This window comes from Eleginops maclovinus, chromosome 22 (assembly GCF_036324505.1).
Source record: "Eleginops maclovinus isolate JMC-PN-2008 ecotype Puerto Natales chromosome 22, JC_Emac_rtc_rv5, whole genome shotgun sequence".
NCBI classification, from domain to species: domain Eukaryota; kingdom Metazoa; phylum Chordata; class Actinopteri; order Perciformes; family Eleginopidae; genus Eleginops; species Eleginops maclovinus.
The window spans coordinates 966,108-989,662 of NC_086370.1; the positions used below are offsets into that span (position 1 = coordinate 966,108).

At 43.7% G+C, this 23,555-nt stretch overlaps 1 protein-coding gene and 1 long non-coding RNA gene across 2 annotated transcripts; both read left to right on the forward strand.

Moving 5' to 3' along the window:
* The first annotated feature begins 15,234 nt into the window (after positions 1 to 15,234).
* LOC134858571 (uncharacterized) lies at positions 15,235 to 17,663 on the forward strand. Its single transcript, XR_010164971.1, has 2 exons — positions 15,235 to 15,735; positions 16,682 to 17,663. It is a non-coding gene; the product is annotated as an uncharacterized LOC134858571 (long non-coding RNA).
* A 1,104-nt stretch (positions 17,664 to 18,767) lies between these two features.
* LOC134859146 (uncharacterized) lies at positions 18,768 to 23,343 on the forward strand. The gene is made up of 3 exons (XM_063875483.1): positions 18,768 to 19,227; positions 19,388 to 20,404; positions 23,326 to 23,343. Exons 1-3 carry the CDS (start codon positions 18,931 to 18,933, stop codon positions 23,341 to 23,343), a joined length of 1,332 nt encoding a protein of 443 aa, XP_063731553.1. The 5' UTR covers positions 18,768 to 18,930.
* Positions 23,344 to 23,555: the final 212 nt, after the last annotated feature.

Genomic DNA, 23,555 nt, shown 5'->3' on the forward strand with positions numbered 1-23,555 from the left:
GTTACCGTTGCTGTGCCTCCACTAAACATGTTGCAAAAGACTGCAAGCTGTCCGTGAAATGCAGAGAATGTGACAGTGAAAGGCATGTATCTGCCCTACATCCTGGTCCCGCCCCCTGGTCATCTGAAGAGACCAGAAGTGAATCAGAACAAAATGAGCAGCCACTCAATGTCACGTCAAAATGCACAGAGATATGTGGTACTTCTCCTCAGCCCAGGTCATGCTCCAAAATATGTCTGGTGAAAGTTTACCCCTCAAAACAGCGTGAAAAAGCCCAGCATGTATATGTAGTATTGGACGACCAGAGCAACCGGTCGTTGGCCAAGACACAGTTCTTCGACCTGTTTGGCATTGAAGGTGACCCCTCTCCCTACACTCTGAAGACATGCTCAGGCACAGTTGAGACGGCGGGGAGAAAGGCATGCAGCTTTACAGTAGAGTCACTCGATGGAAAATCTACAGTAGCACTTCCTCCCCTCATCGAATGCAACACAATGCCAGACGACAAGTCAGAAATTCCGACGGCAGACATCACTCAACACCAGGGCTCCGAACCGGTTCAAGGAACGAAAACGAAAACCGAAAACGAACGGAATTTTACGAGGAACGGAAACGGAAACGAAAACGAAATGGTCTTCAACTGTTCCGGAACAGAATTGTTATTCTGAAATCCACAAAACCGGTTAATAACGTTTTTTTTCGTTCTCAAAACTTTAATAAAATTTCACAAAAGCATAGCCTTTGTCAGGGGAAAAAAAGACTACTTCCGGTTGAACGTTCACTTCGCTGCCCGCTAGGCTCAATGCAGGCTGCTGTCACGAATCACACCCCAGCGAGAGGCGATGCTTTTGAAGCTGAGCTATATAAAACATCAACAAAGGTAACTGAGTTTAATTAACCGAGTCCACAATAATAACGTTAACTTAGCAGTAACTCACTACAAGGTTACAAATATAAATATATAAATATAAAATCTATGTATTAGACATTTCTAGCAGCGAAAAACGAATCAGCTACACTGTTAATGTGAGCTAACTAGCCAACATTAGCTATATAGCCAATTAGGACTTAATGTTAGCTGGCTAGTTTGGTTGTTACGGATTGAATGCTTACATTTATTTTGGCTTTTACGTGTTGTTTAGATGGGACGGAACCAGGAAAACCAGATGAGAAAACATTTCTCATTTAATGCGGCGTCCAACAAATCTACCTGCCAAGTCGAGGGCTGCGGGATAGAAATCATTGGGAATCACGGCGGCAACCTGCAGAGACATATTCAAAGACGACATCCAGAGTTGTTCGAGAAGTCACTACAAGACCTTCAAAATCCAAACAAGAGGCCAGCTGCGGATGGGCAAAATACTTTGGACTCGGTCATAGTGAAAAAGCCCAGACAGGTCCAAGTGGCATTAACCCCTGAAACCCTCAAAGAGGCGTGCTTAGAGCTAGTCACGGTTAACGGTAGACCCTTTTCATTGATGGAAGATTCGGGATTTAGAAAAATAATCGACCCAATACAGAACGCCATGGGGAAAAATGTTACAATCAATTCATCGAACATTCGTGATATGGTGTCAGAGATTGCTCAGGACGAAAGGGAAAAGCTCGAGACTGAACTGAGCGGGAGGCTTCTGATGCTGAAAATAGATTCTGCAACATGTAGAGACCGGTCTGTGCTGGGTATTAACGTGCAGTACTCTGACGGAAAGGGGGTTGTGTTGCGGACCCTGGCAGTGAGAGATCTGACAGAACGGCACACGTCTGAGTACATATCATCTGTGGTGATGGACGTCTTGCGTCAATATAACATTAGCTTGCAACAGGTGTATTCAGTCACTTCTGATAATGGGGCGAATATGCTTAAAGCCGTGAGCTTACTGTCAGATATCCAAGAGAGAGCTGTGAGCAACGAAGATGCAACCTGCGAGGAGACAGAGGAGATCGGGGAGGATGTGGAAATGGTTGGGGAGGATGAGGGGAGCCAGGAGGAGCCAATCCTTCAACTCGATTCTGTGTCGCACGGTCATGTGTTGCGTAGTGTAAGATGTGCGGCGCATACTCTACAGTTGGCCGTTGACGATTCATTAAAACAAGCGTCCAACATCATAGCAAAGGCAAGACGTGTAGCAAAACGATTGCGCTCGCAGAATGTGGTGTGTGTTCTGAAGAGAATGGGGCACAAGAGAGCAATTGTGGATTGTGCAACTCGCTGGCACTCCACTCATGATATGCTCCAGCGGCTGCTCGAGCTTAAGACCTTTTGTGAAGACATGGCCCCAACCATCCCAGATCTACATCTAAGTGAATCTGAATGGGAATATGTGTCCAACACAGTAGATGCACTGAAACCCGCGAAAATCGCCACTAAATGTCTCCAGTCTGATCAGCTAACTGCGGGTGAGTTCTACGGCGTATGGCTCAAATGTTCACTGGACACAGAAAAACTAGCAAGCCCCTTTGCGAGAAAGGTAGCCCAGTGCATCAAAGCACGCCAGAGCACATTATTTGACAATGACGCATTCATAGCTGCTGTATTCCTCGATCCTAGATATCGATTGTTTTTGACCGAATGTCAGACCGAGAAGGCGAAAATACACCTGTACCGTACATGGGAGGCAATACAGAACCTAGAACCACGCAATGCAGCCAGCGGATCCGATGTGTGCGCAGCAGCCTCCCCTACTCAATCTCAGACATCATCTGACGACGAAATCGAGCACCTTTTGATGGAAAAAGAGAGCGACACCAGCTCAACACAGCGACGCCCCCACGTCTCCATCGTGTCACTCTTGGATACATACCCCAAAGAAGCCCGTCTAAGGCGCACCGAAGATCTGTTTCAGTACTGGGCTAGGTATTCTGTATCCAACCCCGACCTGTACAAGCTCGCTATGAGCGTCATCCCTCTCCCTGTCACGCAAGTCAGTGTCGAACGGGCATTTTCGAGTTTGAAATGTATTCTTTCCCCGTTAAGATCATCATTGAACGAAAAGGTGCTTGAAGACATTCTGCTGGTACGTCTGAATAAACAGTATGGACTGTAGCAGCCAGTCACCTCCTCCCAAGCCTGAGCACAATTTAAACTTGTTTTATTTCAGATAGGCCTACCAATGTGTTCGGTTCATAATTTGATTGTAGGCGAATAATAATTTGATTTCTGCACTTTGTAAAAAACGAATAAATGGACCTTTGGTCCAAATGTGTATATTTTGTCTTGCTGTTGTAATGTAGGCCTATCCTATAGTCTGCCACTTCGGATCTTAGGCCAGCTCGTAGCATAGGCCTAAAGTGAAATTGATTTGGAAATTGTAGGCATAACATAATAGCCTATTTTGCCTGTCCCTGTCGTTTTAAAGTCGGGATTTTAAGTGTTTGCGCAATTATAGGCTATGTAGAGTTAAATAGGGAATTGGAGGTATATTTGTCAGCAACAGACAGGCTACAACATGTTCGCTTATAAGCGGGGTTAGGAATTATTGAGCAAGCCTTTGAAGATCTCCATATGGATAAAACTTACAACCAGGTAAGGAGTTTCTAGCAGGAGAGGGGGAGAGCAGGGACGAATGAAACAGCGATTTCCTCGAGAACAGTACACATATGAAACATGTAGGCTATTCTGTCAGTAGCCTACATTCATCTTACCCGTCGTAGTTTTTTTGTGATCAAAAGTTGTTTTAGTTGTTTTATGCAGTAGGATGTTATGACCATACAGCAGATGAATCGTTACTTTAATAAATCCGAAAGTCTGAAATGTTAACGTTGTCAGGTTTACTGACAAAAAGGATTTAAGTGTCAGTATAGGAGGACACTCGACGAATGAAACACTTGTTTCAATCGTCACCCACGCCTTAATGCTGGATCAAAATAAAACAGGAGGATCCACTATACATTCTGCAACAGGGCTCAAGTAAGTAGCCTAAAGTAATAATAATAGAATAAGTGAATTAGATTAAATATAGTCTTCAGAATGGTAGAAAAAAAGCTTAACAGAAATGTGGATCTCGCGCATTGGCGCACGTGTTTCATTCGTCCCGTCTCTCCCCCACTTATCCAGAAATGTTTTTGATAAGAAATTATTTATCATGGAATAGGCCTACAGGCTACCGTAAGCTATGTGGGATGGATAGCCCATCAGAATGTTTTTGGATGCCGCCGGTGATTTAGCCTATTATTTTTGGGCAGAGCTACGGTGTAAATCAAGGGCAAATACTAATGAGTAGCCTACGTCTATTCTAAGGTAAAGTCCACACACATAGACTTGATAGGCCCGCCAAACACTGCCGGAACGATAAGAAAGAACGATATTTTACGTTCCGAACCGGTTCAGGAACGATATGTTGGTGGCGGAACGCAAGAACGAAAACGTTAAACATGCCTGAACCGTTCGGAACGGAACGATTGAAAAATAATTTTGTTTTCAAGCCCTGCTCAACACTTTGCTCATCTCTCTCCTGTGCACGGCAAGTGACCACCTCCAGATCCTCATGCTCAGATCCTTCTTCTCCTAGGGAGAGACGTCTTGAGTGTGCACAAGGTACGTGAGCAGTACAATGGACCCCATAACACCCCGTATGCACAGCGCTTAGATTTGGGCTGGGTCATTGTAGGCGAGATCTGCCTTGATAGAGCCCATCAGCCAGCTGAAGTCAAGGTCTACAAGACCCATGTACTTTCTAATGGCAGAAACTCATTCTTCACACCGTGCACTAAAAGCATCCAAGTCAGAGAGCGAGTAGGCCATCATTCTCTCCTGTGCTTACCCGACTCACCATCTGACGCTCGTCACTCACGCACTTCCGTTATCGACCCAGACCACCTCGGAGACAACATTTTCCTGAGAAATGCAGACGACGAAAGACTAGCCTTGTCGATTGAAGACAACATCTTCCTGGAGGTGATGGACAAGGGTGTGTATCTCGACGAAGACAACCACTGGGTGGCGCCATTGCCATTCCGCTCACCTAGGACACAGTTGCCGAACAACAAGGAGCAGGCCGCGCAGAGGCTGTCCTCGTTACAGCGCACGTTCCAGAAAAAGCCAGGTATGAAAGAACATTTCTTTGAGTTCATGCAGAAGGTTATAGAAAACCGCCAAGCCGAACCCGCTCCACCCATGCAGCCTGGGGAGGAGTCGTGGTACTTACCAATATTTGGAGTTTACCACCCCCAAAAGCCAGACAAAATTAGAGTAGTGTTCGACTCAAGTGCCCAGTATCAGAACATCTCACTCAATGATGTCCTACTCAGCGGGCCTGACCTCAACAACACACTGATTGGTGTCCTGCTGCGTTACCGCAAAGAAAAGATTGCCATAACTGCAGACATTGAGCAAATGTTTTATAGTTTCAAGGTGAAAGATGACCACCGCAACTATCTACGCTTTCTGTGGCACAAAGACAACTGCCCCAGCAAAGAAATCATTGACTACAGAATGACTGTACATGTGTTTGGGAACAGCCCTTCCCCAGCTGTGGCGATATACGGGCTACAACGCACAGCAGAACGTGGCGAAGCAGAATATGGCACAGACGCCAAAGAATTTGTTCTGCGCAACTTCTATGTTGATGATGGGATTACTTCTGTCTCCAGCGAAGGCCTGGCTGTTGATCTTCTGAGGAGGACGCAAGGAATGCTGGCAGAGGCAAACCTGAGACTCCATAAGGTGGCGTCCAACAGCACTACAGTCATGGAGGCTTTCCCTCCTGAAGAGAGGGCAAAAGAGCTGAAGGACTTAGATTTGAGTGCAGACACATTACCTCTCCAGCGGAGTCTTGGCATCAGCTGGGATTTAACAACAGACTGCTTTACATTCAGAGTGTCACGAGATGTCAAACCATTCACACGAAGAGGGACACTCTCAACAGTCAACAGCCTGTACGACCCACTAGGGCTTGTGTCTCCCATCACCATGCAGGGGAAGGCTCTTGTCCGAGACTTCACCTCTGTGCAGCAAGACTGGGATGAGCCTCTCCCTGCAGAAAAGAAGGCTCAGTGGGAAGCATGGACTACATCCCTTACTGACCTTGAGCGCCTGCATATTCCAAGATCATATGTTCCAGTCTCCCTCTCTCAAGCCCATGACAGAGAGCTATGCGTCTTTTCAGATGCGTCCGTCCTGGCCATAGCTGCTGTGGCGTATCTGAGGGTCACCGATTCAAAAGGGCTCGACGTCTTCGGCCCATAGAGCGTTGTGACACGCCGAACCAGAGGTGGCAGTGCAGAGAACAAAAGATGGGCCGTCATATTCAGCTGCCTGAGCACCAGAGCTGTTCACTTGGAGGTGATAGAGTCGATGTCCACTTCAAGCTTCATCAATGCTTTCTGTCGTTTCCTGGCAATCAGAGGGCCAGTTCAACATCTACGGTCAGACAGAGGCACAAACTTTGTCGGGGCCTGCAGAGAGCTGCAAATCAACACAGAAGACCCAGGGATCAGAGGTTTCTTACAAGATCGAGGCTGCACCTGGTCATTCAACGCACATTCCTCCCACATGGGGGGAGCATGGGAAAGAATGATTGGAGTCGCACGACGCATTCTTGACGGGCTTCTGTTGAAAAACACCACCACAAGACTCACACACGAAGTGTTGACCACTCTTATGGCCGAAGCCATGGCCATCATGAACTCTCGACCTTTAACACCCATCTCATCCGACACGGAGGTACCCCAGGTTCTCTCACCTGCAATGCTACTGACCCAGAAAGCAAGCGTAGCTCCTGCTCCTCCAGATGACTTTAAAATGGATCATCTGCACAAAAGTCAGTGGCGACAGGTCCAGAGCTTGGCTGACTCATTCTGGAAAAGATGGAGGCAGGAGTATTTGGCAACTCTACAACCGAGAAGAAAGTGGACAGAGGACAGGCCAAACCTTCAGGAAGGCGACGTCGTCCTACTCAAAGACTGTCAAGTGAAATGCAATGAATGGCCAATGGGACTTGTCACAAAAGCCATCCTAAGCAGTGACAACAGGGTTCGAAAGGTCATGGTCAAAACTGCAAATCAAGGGACTGTCAAAGAATATCTGAGACCCATTAATGATGTTGTTTTGCTTCTTTCCAGAGATGATAATTAATTACATTTGAAGGGAATGTAGTGATATAATAGTAATTATACCAGACGGGGAGTGTTCTGTCTTTATCTATTATGCTTCTGATGTTATGTAGCCAAAGCTGTTTTCCCTGTAACAAGAAGGACACCTACTGGTGTACCTCGGTATTGCACCATAAGTGCCTTTATTTCGCCTCGTAAGTCATAACGAGTTCAGTTCAGCACAAGTAGTTCCCACGGTCAGATCCCAGGAGTAGAGACGTCCGTAAGTTTGTTGCTATACTAAATATCCATTAAATATATGATATACTATATTATAATATATTCATTTATGTAGCATGTCGAGCAAATTAGTTGTTAGTTGTTTAAACGGTGCTATTGTATTGAGAGGTGTTAATGTAACTAGCCTGCTAATTTCATGTAGCTCGTGGCTATCGTCCTCATGTAGCTCGTGGTGATTTTGTGTAGCAATTTGACACATGGTAATTTTATGTTTTGTGCTTACTTTTAGTTTTACGGAAAGATTGAATGCTGTACTTCAGTAAAAGTCTATGCAAAGGAAATTCTGGAGCCTCACTCATCTTTTTAGTTATCTATCTGCCGAACTGTTCCAAGCACGTGACGGCTAGGGCAGAATACAGACTCCAGATTAAGGGCTCTGCGACCAGAGGCTGACGGACAGTGTGGCAGGCTGGCAAAGTGCAAACTCTGGCACTGGATTAACCTGACTTGAACAGTGAAAGACACTTTCTTCCGGCAGAAAGGGAACCAGAGTGGAGTTCGGTATTAACCGGATTGGACTTTTTAGTATGGTTGAACCCCTTGTCTGAACTGCATTTTGTATTTGAGTAGTTTAGATAAATTGAACATCATTCTAACCATATCTCATTTAAATATCTATACATGGACTGTTTTAAACTAACTTCGAATTATAAATAAATCATTTTATACACATATTGGTGTCCTTCTCACTGTGTTGGTGTGGCCAGGAATCCGAACCTTTTAATATAAATTTGATGTTTATAGGCCTTAGTAGGCCATTACAGGAGCATTTCGTTCATTAATTACATGGGACTTCCTGTTGTTAGCTGGGGGGCTGGAGCTAACTTATTGTCACCAACAGCAGTGATCAATACTTACTGTAGTGGCCAAACTTCGTTTTCAGGGTTCATTAATTAGACCACTTCGTGTGGGCAGCCTAAGGTTTTCTGCCTCGTTCCATATCCCATGCTTCACCGTTATTCATTTTACTTTCAGTGTACTCACGGACCAGTTGAGTTTCTTTTTGTTTTCTTTAATTCTTGACGTCTTGGTAACACAAAAGTATCTTGGTACAAACACAAAACAGGTAAAATAAATGGTAATATCACTTGGTATTATCCTTCATAAGGCACGGACAAGGCCAGGGAAACGGACACGGTCAAAAAGCTATGTGTCTTCGTTGCTGCAGGCACGTCAACTGAGCAGCACGTCTCTCATACAAAATTACACGTATCCCTTAGAATCCTGTTAACCTATCAAATTTCAGCATTAATAACACAGTTCTAAATCAGCATATTTAACTTAACTAGTCTACAACATTGTTAATATTATTCTGACCTATTTACATTCAAAAATATGAATCAAAATAACTTAACAATAATTTGGCTCTCACATTTCCAGCCCCTAATTGTAAGACATGAAGGCTGACAATTACTCACTATAATAACAACTATAGAGCCAAACAAATCACACATTAAGTATTACCTATCAACGAAACTCACATCTTTCACAGATAACATTCAGAAAGTTACAATATTCACATTCCTTCTTTTTTTATTTTTTTTTTACATTTATCACTCACGTGTCCTTTTCGCAAATGAGGCAAAGTTTGTCAATAGGTCTTTCTAAGGTGCTGGTCTTTGTCTTGATGACCACACGTCGCACAAGTCCCTTGGCATCTCGAATCACCCGTTGAACCCTCCCCAGTACCCACGAGCTTCGTGGTGCAGTATCGTCGACGATCATGACGATGTCCCCGGCACTCAAGTTGTTCTTGACGCTGGTCCATTTCTGTCGCTCCTGCAGCATGGGTAGATATTCACGCACCCACCGCTTCCAAAACACGTCAGCAAGATGTTGCACTTGCCTCCATCTACGGCGGGAATATGAGTCCTCCTTTTGGAACAGTCCAGGGGGAAGGGTTGGCTGCTTCTTCATCAGTAGCAAGTGGCTAGGGGTTAACGGCTCCGGATCTGTTGGATCGTCTGTTGTTGTGGTCAGTGGTCTATTGTTCAGCACTGACTCCACTTCGCACATCAGTGTCAGCAAACATTCATCACTGACTGTCTGTTGCTTGAGCACAGACCGGAGAACCTTTCTCACAGATCTGATCTGCCTTTCCCAAATTCCCCCGAAGTGAGAACCAGAGGGTGGATTGAATATCCACTGAATTCCTCTTTGCATCACAGATTCTGATATCTTGGACTGGTTCCACTCTTGAATTGCTGTACGCAGCTCACGCTCAGCGGCCACTAGGTTCGTGCCATTATCTGAGCGCATAATAGACACCTGTCCTCTCCTGCACACAAAACGTCTGATGGCATTCAGACAAGAATCAGTGTCCAATGTGTGCGCAATCTCTATGTGCACTGCTCTCGTTGTGAGACAGGTGAACAGCACACCGTATCTTTTGACTGTACTGCGGCCTTGTTTGACATCAAATGGCCCAAAGTAGTCGACCCCCACGTTGGTGAAAGGGGGGTTGTCAGGCAGAAGTCTGTCTTCTGGCAAATCTGCCATCTTCTGCTCTAAAGGTTTGCCTTTAACTTTTCTGCAGATCACACACCTTGTTAGAAACTTTCTCACTACTGAGTTGGCAGAGGGTATCCAATATTCTTGTCGTAACTGGGAGAGCATGTAAAGTCTTCCGCAGTGTCCAATCTTTTCGTGAGTGTCTCTCAAGATCAATGTGGTGACATGTAGGTCCTTCGGAAGGATTGCTGGATGTTTTGAGTGCTCTGGCATAGCAGCAGCAGAGAGACGACCTCCGACTCTTAGCACACCTTCATGAAGTTCTGGATCGAGTTTCCGCAAGTGACTGGTCTTCTTCACGCTGTTGCCTTTCTTTAGCATGGTGATCTCTTCCTGGAAACATTCGTTCTGACAGAACTTGATGATCTCTGTTTCTGCTTGCATTAGGTCTTCCAAGGTAAGTATTGTGGTTGTTGTCATTGGTTTCTTGTCTTGTCTGTTCGTATTGTCTGTGTTTGTTTGTTCTTTCTTTTTTCTACAGCGTTGCAGAAGCAGGTCTTTAAACTTGAGAACCCACGCCACAGCTCTCTTCAAACGGTACCAGCTCGAGTAGTGGTCGAACAGTTTGTTCACGAGATGAACATCTTCAGCTGCTTTTGTGAGATTAACTGTGGCGGTGTGTCTCACCTCATTGTCAACTTCGTCAGTTTCTGTTTTGTCAGGTCTTTTTGGCCAGTTGTGTTCTGGTTCTTTAAGAAAAGCTGGACCCTGGAACCAGCTTGCGTTCTTCATGAATTTGGTTGGTGCAAGCCCTCGGGATGCACAATCGGCGGGATTAGTTGATGTGTCAACATATCTCCATTGCTGAGGCATGGTTAGCTCTCTGATTACAGCGATGCGATTTGCAACGAATGTCTTAAAGCGAAGCTTCTCGTTCTCAATGTACTTTAGCACCGTTGTGCTGTCAGTCCAAAACAAAGAATCGAGTAGATCCATCTGGAGCTCGCTTCTCAGCATCTTGTCTGTCTTCACAGCAACCATCGCTGCTGTCAGCTCAATGCGTGGGATAGTGGTCTGCTTAATTGGAGTCACGCGGGATGTGCCCTTCATAAAGGCGCAATGAACATGTCCATCTTCACCAGTCAACCGTAGGTAAGAGACAGTTCCATATCCACTTTCGCTTCCATCAGAAAAATGGTGGAGCTGTGCTGTAGCCACAGGCCCAAATTCCACTGGTCTCAAGCCTCTCGGTATGGTCACAGCTGACAGCTGGTTTAGTTCTTTCAGCCAATTGTTCCATTTTCTGCTGAGCTGTTCTGGAATCTTCTCGTCCCAAGCAAGTTCCTCCTTGCACATCTGCTGTAGTATCAACTTTGCAGGAAGAATTGCTGGAGCGAGGAATCCGAGCGGGTCATAGATGGAACTTGTGATCGAGAGAATTCCTCGTCTCGTGACAGGTTTATCTTTGACGTTGATCCTAAACTTGAAGGCATCAGACTCAGTGCTCCATAGAACACCCAAAGCTCTTTCCATGGGTAGCGCGTCGTGGGTCAAGTCCAGGTCTCTGATGTCTTTCGCTCTTTCATGGTCAGGGACACAGGAGAGCAACGCTCGGCTGTTGCTTGCCCACTTCGTTAAACGAAATCCTCCACTAGCGCACAATGCTGTGAGGTCTTTGTACAGCTTGACTGCTTGATCTTCATTAGCAACAGATGTCAATGAGTCATCAACATAGAAGTTCTTCAGGATTGAGTTCACAGCTTCAGGTGATGACTTGCTGCGGTTCTCCTCAGCCGTTCTTCGAAGTGCGTAGTTCGCGCAACTAGGAGAAGAAGTCACACCGAAAATGTGGACTGTCATCCTGTACTCAACGATGTCTTGACTTAGGTCTCCTGCTGGCCACCACAGGAAGCGCTGCAGGTCGGTGTCATTCTCAGGAATGCGGACTTGATGGTACATGGCCTCGATGTCTGCAATCATCGCAATTGGTTCTTGCCTGAAGCGGAGAAGGACTCCAATCAATGAGTTTGTTAAATCCGGTCCCTGAAGTAGCTCACTGTTTAGTGAGACTCCCTGGTAGCTGGCCGCACAGTCGAAGACGACGCGGAGCTTCTTCTTCTGTGGGTGATATACCCCGTGGTGGGGAATATACCACCGTTTTCTATCATGGCGGTTCAGTTGTGGCTTAGGAACCTCAACGGCGTACCCCTTGCTCAGCATGTCATTCATAAAGGCTGTATATTCTTCATGGAACTCGGGATTCCGTTTCAACTTGTTCCTGAGGTTCAACACACGTTGTAGCACTGAACTGCGATTGTTCGGCATCTGGACACACAACTTCTTTGTTGGCAGACTGATGTAGTAATGTCCATCCATAAGACGGGCAGAACTGGACACAGACTCCATGAATTTGTGGTCCTCCTGAGACATTTCAGATCTTTCATCACAGTGGCTTTCAGGAAAATCATGGTTATACTGTTGTATAAGCAGATGCTCCACACTGTCCATGGCTATTCTGTTCACAACAGCATGTGATTGTGCATGATCGTCAGCTGCAGTGTCTGTCTCTCTAAGCGGCCCGTTCAGGATCCATCCAAGTGCAGTTTTCACAGCATATGGACCATTGTCCTTACTTGGGATCACTTTCCATGGCTCCAAGATGGTGTACTCTTTTGTTCCAATGAGAAGCTCCACTCCAGCATCGATCTGAGGCAGCCTAACCTCTCTGAGGTATGGCCACTTGTCAATCTCTCTCTGAAGCGGAATGTTCTCTTGAGACACAGGAATGCTCTTCTGTGTGTAGACCTTTGACACTGCGATGAAATTGTTGTCTTCAAGGCTGCTGATCTCCAAGTCTGTGAGGACGTAGCTTTCTACCTTGCTCTTGGAATTGATGGTACTCAACATGAGATCAGTGCGTCTGCCTTGCACATTCAGCTGCCTTGCCAAAGCTTCCGTACAAAATGACGCAGAGCTGCCAGGGTCCATGAATGCGTAGACCTCGACAGTCTTGTCACTCTTGCTGACTTTCACTTGCACAGGAACGATGGCAAGCACACACCTGTCTCCAGCCCCAGTACAGGCACTAGTCTCCTTCTCTTCTGACACCTCTGGTGGTGCTCTGGCAGCACTGACTTTGTTGACCTCAGTTCCAACAGGTTTCTCCTTGGTGATCTCCTTATAGAAATGCAGCAGGCTTGGATGCTTCAGAGCGCAAACATCGCATGTCATCTTCTTCTTACATTCCTTGCTCAGATGACCCTTCACTAGGCAACTGAAACAAAGTCCATTCTTCTTCAAGAAGTTCACTCTGTCACTATGAGCCTTTTCTTTAATCTTGCGACACTCATGCAATGTGTGATTCATTTCGCAAAACAGGCAGGGCTTCGTAAAGGCTCTGCTGAGTGACACATCTGACTTCGACTTTGTGTCGCTTGACTCACTTCCACTAACTTGGTCAACTTTAGTAGCAAAACTACTTCCCTGCCTTCCTTCTTTCATTAGTTTGTATCCCTGCTGTGGTTTCTTAGTGACCTTATCTGTGGCTGTGGTGTCAATATCGCCGAAGAGTGGGTCAGACACAATCTTTGCTTGACGTTCCACAAAGCTCACCAGCTCTGTGAATCTTGCTCTTTTGTTGCGCTTCTCCTGGATGTCATACGCATGACCTCTCCATCTTTCTCGTGTTTTGAATGGCAACTTCGAAATTATGACCCTCATGGTAGTGGGATTATCCATCTCTTCCATATAATCCAGATCTTCCATGGCATTACGACAGCTCACCAGGAACACAGAGAATGCACTCAATGCTTTACAATCCTCAGCCTTGATCTGAGGCCACTTGGACACCTTCTCAATTAGCGCCGTAGCCACCTTCAGCTCATGTCCATAATTTTCTTCAAGCAGCTTCCAAGCCTTAGCGTAGCCGCGTTGTTCAGGCATATGCTGACAGCTCCTCACTAGATCGCGAGGTTCACCTCTGGTGTACTGATCCAAGAAATATAGCTTGTCAGCATCGCTGTCTGCTCTGGAGTCAATGGCATGAAGGAATGCTCTCGTAAACGATCTGTACTCCAGCGGGTCTCCCTGGAACACAGGCACGTCTCTTTGAGGTAAGCGGAACAGCTGCTGATTTCTTGCAAGCATCTCTGCGATGTCTGTCTGTTTTTGCATCATACGATACATCTCACTGGCAACAGTGTCTTGGTATGAAGTACCTCTGAGTTGCATAGGCGGCGGTAGCATAGCTCTGGGTGGCTGCAGCGTAGCACTAGGCAATTGCAGGGTAGCTCTAGGCGGCAGCAGCGGCGTAGCTCTCAGTGGCGGCTGTGGAGCTCTTGGTTGTTTTGGTGTGGCGCCGGCTGACGCTCCTGGGTAACCAGTAGGCATCTGGTCTTCAGGTCTTTCAGTGAATAGCCTTGCACTGTCAGTGAATTTTGGTGTGGCTGAAATGTTTTGCATATCGCCATATCCATCTTCAGTTTTGAAATCAATAAGCTGCGTTGGTAATGCTTTAGCCCCACTCACTTGAGACAGTCGCCCTTCAGATTCTTCATACACTTTTACTTTGGCAGTAGATACTGCTAGAGCAGTTTCAATTTCCAATCTTACCATTGCTGCTTTAATTTCCACTTCTTTCATTTCTAACACTTGTTTTTCCTTTAAAGCAGATGCTTGTGCTATGAGAGCTGCTCTATTAGCTTCTTCTTTAACTCGTGCTGAAGATACACTTGACACTCTTGATCTCCTTGAAATTCTAGAAACACTGTCCCCTGGTGTTATCTCTTGATCAGCTACTTGTGCTTCAATCCACTTCTTTGTATTTGTCATAAACTGTAAGCACTGTTCTGACTTTGGCTGAAACCACATCTGCTGGTCAGCCTCCTTTTCCTCTTCATTAATAAGATACAACAACACTGCCTGATTGCATTCATTAAACTCTTCAAACAACTTGTTGTAAACTTTCATTTCTTTTTTAACATCTCCCAAAGCTGGTACATTTTCACCTCGCAAGAGCTTCTCTATTTCGTTTGATTTTGCTGTCATTTGTCCTACTTTACCTCTTCTGGCTGTTGTCACACAGTGTAATCTGTCTTCCAGTCCTTTAGCTGTTAACGTCCTTTGTCTATCGTCATGACGCACGTCACTCAGAACGTCTTGGTCCGCCATTATTCACGAGGTTTCACTCAGCTAATCTACTACACAGCCTCGTTTCAGTTGAACCCAACTGTCTTCGGGTTTTTAACTTAGCACAAAAATGACTGCAAGCTTATTCAAAACGAACTTCTCAACATTCAAAATGAGTAAAAAGTAACTGCACAAGCACTGTCACTTATCATTCCACAGCTGGCAAACGTAGCCTCCACTTAGCTTGGTTAGCTTAGCTCCAATTCGTTTTAGTCATCCAAGTTAGCACCATTAAACGTCGTTTTGCAAACGTTTCTGTAACTGGGTGGTTGACGTGACGCTCAATTTTTGTGTCCACAGTGACAAAATAACTAAAATTTTATAATATTTAATTAAAATTCATGTTTTTTATATGCATTTCATTCTTCTACATCTAATCCATCTGCAAACAATGAGTATTGTTCTTCAACTATGCAAATATTCTGCTTTGAACATGCCATTTGTCCACCGGTGCAACTGTCCACGTTAGAATTACTTATCTTAAAACGTCTGTAATTTAATGAGAAATTAATCTAAATACATTAAAATACTTGAATGCATGTCATACGAGTGTTTACTTAATGAATCTAGAGGTTATAAGTGTTAAGGTCCCTATGTAGAGTTATTATGACACATTACATTTTGTCCACAAAACTGGTGTCCTCCTGGAGCAACGGCATTATGTAGATATAAAACAGACATTAATGTGACCACCCCATTACTGAGAGGGGTCCTTCCAGAACCAGGAAGTACAGAAGACATCACTGGAGCACATGGACTGTACACAAGGTCAGTTTTGTCTCAAATATTTTCATAATATTACTATTTCCGTGCAGTGTTGGAACTGGTCGTCTTAAGGTAGTCCTTTAGTACAACGCAATTTAAGTATTGATCTGAATATTTTTTGCAATTTATATTGATTGATCATTGAAAATAATGTAAACCTTAACACTGTTACTCAGGATGAAGATTGTCTCTCATATAGCTAAGCCACAAACTAGCATTGACTTTGAAAATGTCCACCGGTGCAACGCACTGTCCTATAGTACAACATGAAGTCAGTTTCACTTATTTTTTTCCTTTACTAATATAATAATGAAACTTAACATAGTGAAAGCAAACATGTAAACCAACATTTTTTGTATTACAAGTTTTATTGAATAATTAGTTTAAATATGCAAAAGAGATATAATCTGAGTCTTAAAAATGAATGGAGGTTAATGGAGGGCTGCATTTTGGATGGCCCGTCAAATCTTCTCCTTCTTTCTCACCCCCTACCTCCATCTTCAAGTTCCCCAACCCCCCCTTCTCCCCACCAAACTCCCTCTCTATCAAGCCCCCCCTTGTTCCATCTTCCCTTCTTTCTAACCTGCCTCTCTGGCTCCTTACTCCTCTCCTTACTTTTGATGACTAATTTAAGTAGCTTTTTGCATTTTCTCTTAACCTCAGAATTTGAGGACAACACAACTCAAACCTTCCTTCCCTGTTTTGTTAAAGCTAGTTTGATTTCCAAAGAGAGAGGCTGAAATGACCACCAAGGAAAGGTCCAGGAAGTTTAGGGAGAGGCTGAATGCGGATTCTGAGAGGAAAGAGAACTTGCTGAGAGAGAGACGCAGAAAGTAAATTTGACCAGTTACCACAAGTTATTTTAGCCTAAGAATTAAAACATTTCATGACATTATTAATGCACCATCATATCACAATATTCATGGTTGGTTTCATAATTTTCCCACAGATATCAGCAGAAGAAAGCATGCGGGAAAATCGTTCAGCAAAGCGTGAAGTCTGTGTCGCCAGCAACACAGAAGAAGCTACAAGAGAAATGGAGAGAGTCAAAGCGGAGATGTAGGGCAAGGGAAAAAGCCACTAATGCTGTCCTTGATCTTACGCCACAATCACCTCAGGATCATGACCAGCCATTTGAAGAGATCAATGACCCCCCAGTGGCAAGGCCAGTTATCAATGGAGCCTCAGTGGCAAGGCCGGTTCTGCATGAAGTGATCAATGCTGTCCCAGTACCAGTACACGTTTTGTGTAGCACACCAGAGAAGTCCCCCCGAAACCAAAATCCACCCAATAAAAGAAGAAAAACTAAAATGACCAAAGAACTACGGAAACTACAAAAACAAAATGAGAAATTAATGAAGGAACTTGAGGCTGAAAGAAGAAGAGTAAATACATTTAGGCGAAAGAATCAACGCCTCGTGCAAAGACGGAATATGGATAAACGTGCTAACAAAAAAACACAAACAAAGCGAGGAAACACTGGAATTCAATTAAAAATATATATTTTACCTGTGTTTTGACTGAATTTAAAATAATAAATTTGACTGTACACAACATAGGCATACTAGTATTCTGTTGTCCAACGGTGCAACAACATGTCCTGTGGTGCGACAAATTGAATTGTGAGGGGAAAAGGTATTTTAATGAAAAATGTATGTAAAAAGTGTTGGATAGTATAACAATGATATCATCACTATGCAGCTTTAAGGATGAAATGAAGATTCCTTGAGTTTTATACAAATTATAATGAATGTAACCCAGACATTTGGGTTAAGTCTCTATGTGTACATCTTATAGTATATAAATAACATAATTCTGAATTTGTTGGGGGTATGTTTGATGTGGAAATATAATTGGGACAAACTAATATGCCTTGTGCTTATCTATCTTACCTGTCCAACATTCTCTGAATTAAATAATGGCATTCTTTATGTCGTTGCACCGGTGGACACATTTTAGGACTACCACACCAAAAAGTGAATAATATGCAAAATATATGAAGAATTAGAAATGGACACATTCAGTTTTGAATTATTCACATATAAGGGAATATAATTATATGTCATTGGACATATATTTTTGAATTATTATTTTTTTCACTTTGGATTTGAGTTCACGTCAACCACCCAACTATACATCTTCTTGTCTTCCACATCAAGCTTAGGGAGCTTTTTGACTTAATGTAGTGGCCAAACTTGGTTTTCAGGGTTCATTAATTAGACCACTTCGTGTGGGCAGCCTAAGGTTTTCTGACTCGTTCCATATCCCATGCTTCACCGTTATTCATTTTACTTTCAGTGTACTCACGGACCAGTTGAGTTTCTTTTTGTTTTCTTTAATTCTTGACGTCTTGGTAACACAAAAGTATCTTGGTACAAACACAAAACAGGTAAAATAAATGGTAATATCACTTGGTATTATCCTTCATAAGGCACGGACAAGGCCAGGGAAACGGACACGGTCAAAAAGCTATGTGTCTTCGTTGCTGCAGGCACGTCAACTGAGCAGCACGTCTCTCATACAAAATTACACGTATCCCTTAGAATCCTGTTAACCTATCAAATTTCAGCATTAATAACACAGTTCGAAATCAGCATATTTAACTTAAGTAGGGGAGAGTGGGGGCAGTTGCAACGTGTGGCAGTTGCAACATTGCTGATTTCTCCAATCAGGAATGAGCTAGAGTCATGACACGCCTACTGCACATGCTCAGTAGACCCCTCCTTCTTACTGGACATTAACAGCCACATGTCATCATTCCTTCAGGGAGAACTGAATTTCAAGGTATAAAAGTAACTTTTTTTGTGATCAGATTTTTTGTCATATTGTCTAAACTTTTTAAGTATACATATTTGTAGTTATGTTAGTTTGAATGTGCAGTTTCTTAGCTCTAAACAGACTTAAGTACCATGTGTTAAAGCTAATGTGTTAGGCTAACATAGCTTGTTTTAAGTTGGCTGCCAGGTGGGGGACAGTTGCAACGTTTTGTTGCAACTGTCCCCACATGGTGTTGCAACTGTCCCTCATGACAACAATAATGCAAATTAGATCAAAGACATATATAGGGCAATTCATCGGTTATATAAATAACATATTACAATAGCCAGGTATCTCCTCTTTGTGTTTCAGACACATTTCTTTTTTAAAAGTCAAACTAGGTTGCAGTGTATCCTACATTTTTGTTTTGTTTTTTTCAGTATGCCACGAGACAGAAAGAGGACAACAGATAGGGGTGTCCCTTTACCTATTATGTCCTTAGCAGCTGCTACAGTGACAAATGAACGCAGGACAGTGAGGTCTGTTGCAAAACAGTATTCCATTTGCCACACAACCCTCTACCGCTTTATGAAAAAAAGAGAAAGGCTAGGTCCAGGAGAAGAGATGAGGACAGGGTACTGGACTCCCAGGAGGGTGTTCTCAGCTGAACAGGAGGATAGTTTGGCAGATTATCTTAGAAGAGCAGCTGACCTTTTCTATGGTCTCAGCACTAAAGAGGTAAGCATGAGGAAGATATTAAAGCAGAGTGTAGGCCTAAAGGGAGGGTTGGTAGGGAGAATTATATAAGAATATGAGGCCGTGAAATAATAAGATAAGATAAATTCATAAAACAAATTTATCCTTCTACCTCTATTTTCATTTAACATCCATTTTGCAGGTTCGTCGATTGGCCTTCCAACTGGCTTTCTTCTATAAGTGCTCCTACCCTGATACCTGGAATGAGTGCTCCATGGCTGGCCGGGAGTGGTTTTTCGGGTTCATGAAACGACACCCCTGTCTGTCTATACGGTGCCCTCAAGCTACTAGTCTGTCTCGGAACACAAGTTTTAATCGCCATAATGTGTCCATGTTCTATGATAATCTTGCCATGGTAATTGACAGATATCATTTTGAAGGAACAGACATATGGAATATGGACGAGACTGGGGTCACAACGGTCCAAGAACCAGAAAATGTTGTTGCCGGGCGCGGCGTCAGACAGGTGGGGGCAGTAACCTCCGGAGAAAGAGGAACGCTCGTGACCGTTGCATGTGCGGGCAATGCATTAGGGAACATGATTCCACCCATGTTCATCTTCCCGCGGGTCCATTTTAAGGACCATTTCATCCGGGATGGCCCGCCTGGATGCATTGGTGCCGCAAACAAGTCGGGATGGATGTTGGAAGAGCATTTTCTTCAGTTTTTGCAACATTTTCAACACCACACGAGGGCCTCACTGTATTCAAAGGTCCTCTTGATTCTCGACAACCATTCCTCCCATCTTTCTGTTGCCGGGATTAACTTTTGCAGAGAAAATGGAATTGTCATGCTGTCTTTCCCACCCCATTGTTCCCACAAACTACAGCCACTCGACCGCACTGTCTATGGCCCCCTAAAACGCCATGTAAACTCCTTCTGCGACTCCTGGATGAGAAGCCACCCAGGCCTTACGATGTCAATTTATGACATTCCGGGGATTGTTAGGTTGGCCCTCCCATTGGCTGGAACACCCGTCAATGTCCAAAATGGCTTCAGATGCACTGGAATTTGGCCTTATCACCGTGACATATTTAACGAAAGTGACTTTGCGCCGTCTTTGGTGACAGACCGGCCGCCACCATTAGTTCTCCCGGAGCAGGCTGGGTCATCCTGCTCCGTTCTTCCAGTTCTTCCACCAGTTCTTCCGGAGCAGGATGTCCCAGCCTGCTCCGTTCTTCCAGTTTTTCCACCAGTTCTTCCGGAGCAGGCTGGGACATCCTGCTCCGTTCTTCCAGTTCTTCCTGCAGTTCCTCCATTGCCATTTTCACCTGAGAATGTTAGACCCCACCCCAGAGCAGGACCACGGAAGGGAACAAAACCAAATGGTCGAAAAAAACGCAAATCAGTCGTCTTAACAGACACTCCCGAAAAGGAGGCTTTGGAGAAGGAGAAGGCAGGAGTGAAGAAAAAGCCAACAAAAGTCAAAAGAAAACTGACAAACACAGTTGAAACAAAACAAAATGCCAAGGTAGTCTTAAAGAAAACGTTGAAAAAGAAACATATAGAGAAGGATAGTGACTCTGAGACAGAGAAAGATTTCTGTATAGTTTGCTTAGAGAGCTACTCCAGACCGAGAGAGGTGTGGCTGCAATGTTGGCAGTGCAAGGCATGGGCTCATGAAGCTTGCACTGATGGTGGTTCCATTTACATTTGCCACAATTGTGAGTCAGATGAGGAATTAAATTGAATACTATCTTTACTTAAAATAATCAGTTTGTTGGTGTTATAAAATCATTACTGCTTGTATTACTGCTTGTATATTGTTGTATACTTTTAAATATTTTTTCCTTTTGAATATTGTTAGTAGGCTAAGTCAATGAACTCTGTTTTTGTGTTATGAAATCATTACTGCTTGTATATTGTTGTAAACTCTGTTTTTGCCAGCAGTTTGATGGTGTTATGAAATCATTACTGCTTGTATATTGTTGTAAATTTGAATATTTCTAAGTCAATGAACTCTGTTTTTAACTTTAATAATTAGTTCAATGAACTCTGTTCTCAAATAAACTAAAAAAGATTTGAAGAATAATGCCTAAGTATGAGTTTTATTACATCTAATTGACTGTTGCAACTGCCCCTCAGCACTGTTGCAACTGTCCCCATATATGGGGACAGTTGCAACAATTTTCAGGGTGCATTAAAGTACAAATTACTTCCATAGTATCCTATGTACAAATGTTGCATCAATATAGACAGGTAGGTGACATATATGGCTTTAATATATAATTGTTTTGTCTTTCTAATATATACGGTTGCTGAGAAACTGCAGGAAATGTAAAAAGTGTTGCAACCGCCCCCACTCTCCTAGTCTACAACATTGATAATATTATTCTGACCTATTTACATTCAAAAATATGAATCAAAATAACTTAACAATAATTTGGCTCTCACACTTACTCTCTTGAAAAAATGTCCTATATCCATTCATGTTCACGTTCTTCTCCTAATGCTGCTCTAGTCGGTTCTGTGTGCTCCGCTCCCTGTACATGCTGCGGGTACCCAGATGCAGAGACGAGTGCAACCTAGGTTGCAGTGAAAACGTGGACTGGATTTCAGTGATGTGGGCGTGCTCTATGAACAGGTGGAATGGATTGGATAACGACGCACTGACCCTGACCCTCTACCTTTCACTACAGGGAAACTAAGATTTATGACCATATTTAAGTGAATAATGATTGTATGATTATTTATGTGAACTCATATGCTGGCCACATTATATTGAATTTGTCGGCATTTTAAAAAATAATAATTTAGGGGGGCTTAGGAATATTTTAGGCCTAATGACGCCACTGAGCTGAACATTAAAATGCAAGGCAAAGAAGAAAACCTCCTCTCCTCTTCTGACAAACTGCCTGGCTTCAGATCTAAGCTCACGCTCTGGCGTTCCTTTGTGGGACAGGGCAGGAGGGATATGTTTCCCCTGTGCAACGCGCATGTAAACAGCAGCACACTTTCTGCCCTCATAGCCCAGCATCTGAAATCTCTCGAGCGTTTTAGTCATTATTTTCCATCGGAATCTTACGCTCAGTTTGACTGGGTCCGTGATCCTTGGAGTTTAATCGCACTGGAGAGTGCAAAGGACCTGTCACTGCCAACGCAGGAGCAACTGATGGAGATCAGGGAAGACCGCACATTGAAAATGAGATTTGGTGACATGGAATTGGACAGGTTTCTCTCTCAATTGCGGCTTGTTTGTGTAAGTGTGAGAGCGTGCCTGCGCTCTGCGCGCACGTCGACCTCTCTCTCTCTTCCTCTCTCATTGTGGATTATTGTGTGTGTGTGTGTGTGTGTGTGTGTGTGTGTGTGTGTGTAGGTGCGCGGATGGCACGGACTATGGACTATGATGACATTTTTTAAACCTGCATCTTTTTCTTATCTTATTCATTGTATCTCATTTTATTTATTTGTTGTCATGTCCGCCCCTTTATTTTATTTTAACTGCATCCTGCACTTCATTTGAGTTCTCCTGGTCTCAATTTGTTGTTGAGTTCTTGCTTACTACTTGTGGTTTTATGACATTTGGTTTATTGTTTTGTGAAGCACTTGTGTGTTTTTAAAGGTGCTGCTAGATAAAGTTCCTATAAAGTTGTTATTATCATTATTACTATTCACAGTTCGTGTTGCACTTTACTGTCCCGTCTAAATAAACAGGACATTTGCATTTATGTTTAGGCTATGCAGTTATGCAGTGTCGTTTTTAATCATATTTTACATTGGGCTGCCTTGAGATTTTATGCACTTTTGAAAGGTGCCCTGACTGAACAAAGTTTGAGAAAGGCTGCTGTAGAGGGTCACCATCAAATATTGGTATTGCTCTAGGTGGAAGAGATGCTGAGTGCACCTGTTGAACTAACTGAGCAGTGATTTCTGTCGGTCGCTGCATAATGTTTCCAATATTCTGAATTCCATTTTCATTTGTGTTCATTTGTGGAGTGGTACAAACATTGCTTGACCTGTGGTCTTGTAGTGAATTAAAGACAGTTGTATTGCCTCCCAGTGGCCTTTGAAAGAATTGCATTGGTTGTACTGAAGTGAGATTTTCTGTTAGTTGTGTTTGTGCATATTTCCTTTGCTTAGGACCTGCATCAGGTGTGAGGGTTGTTGTTGTAATGGTGGCGCTGGCTTTGGACTTTGTGATTTTTCCGTTTTTGATTTTGTAGCTTTATTGAAATATGAGTTCATTCCATCAGATGGTGCAGAGCCACTTCCCACCACACTGCTTTCCAGTATGGCTATTTTAGCAGTAGCAGCAGCTAATTGGGTTTCCATTTCCAGTTGTTGCTTTTGTCTCTTCACTCTTTCCTGCT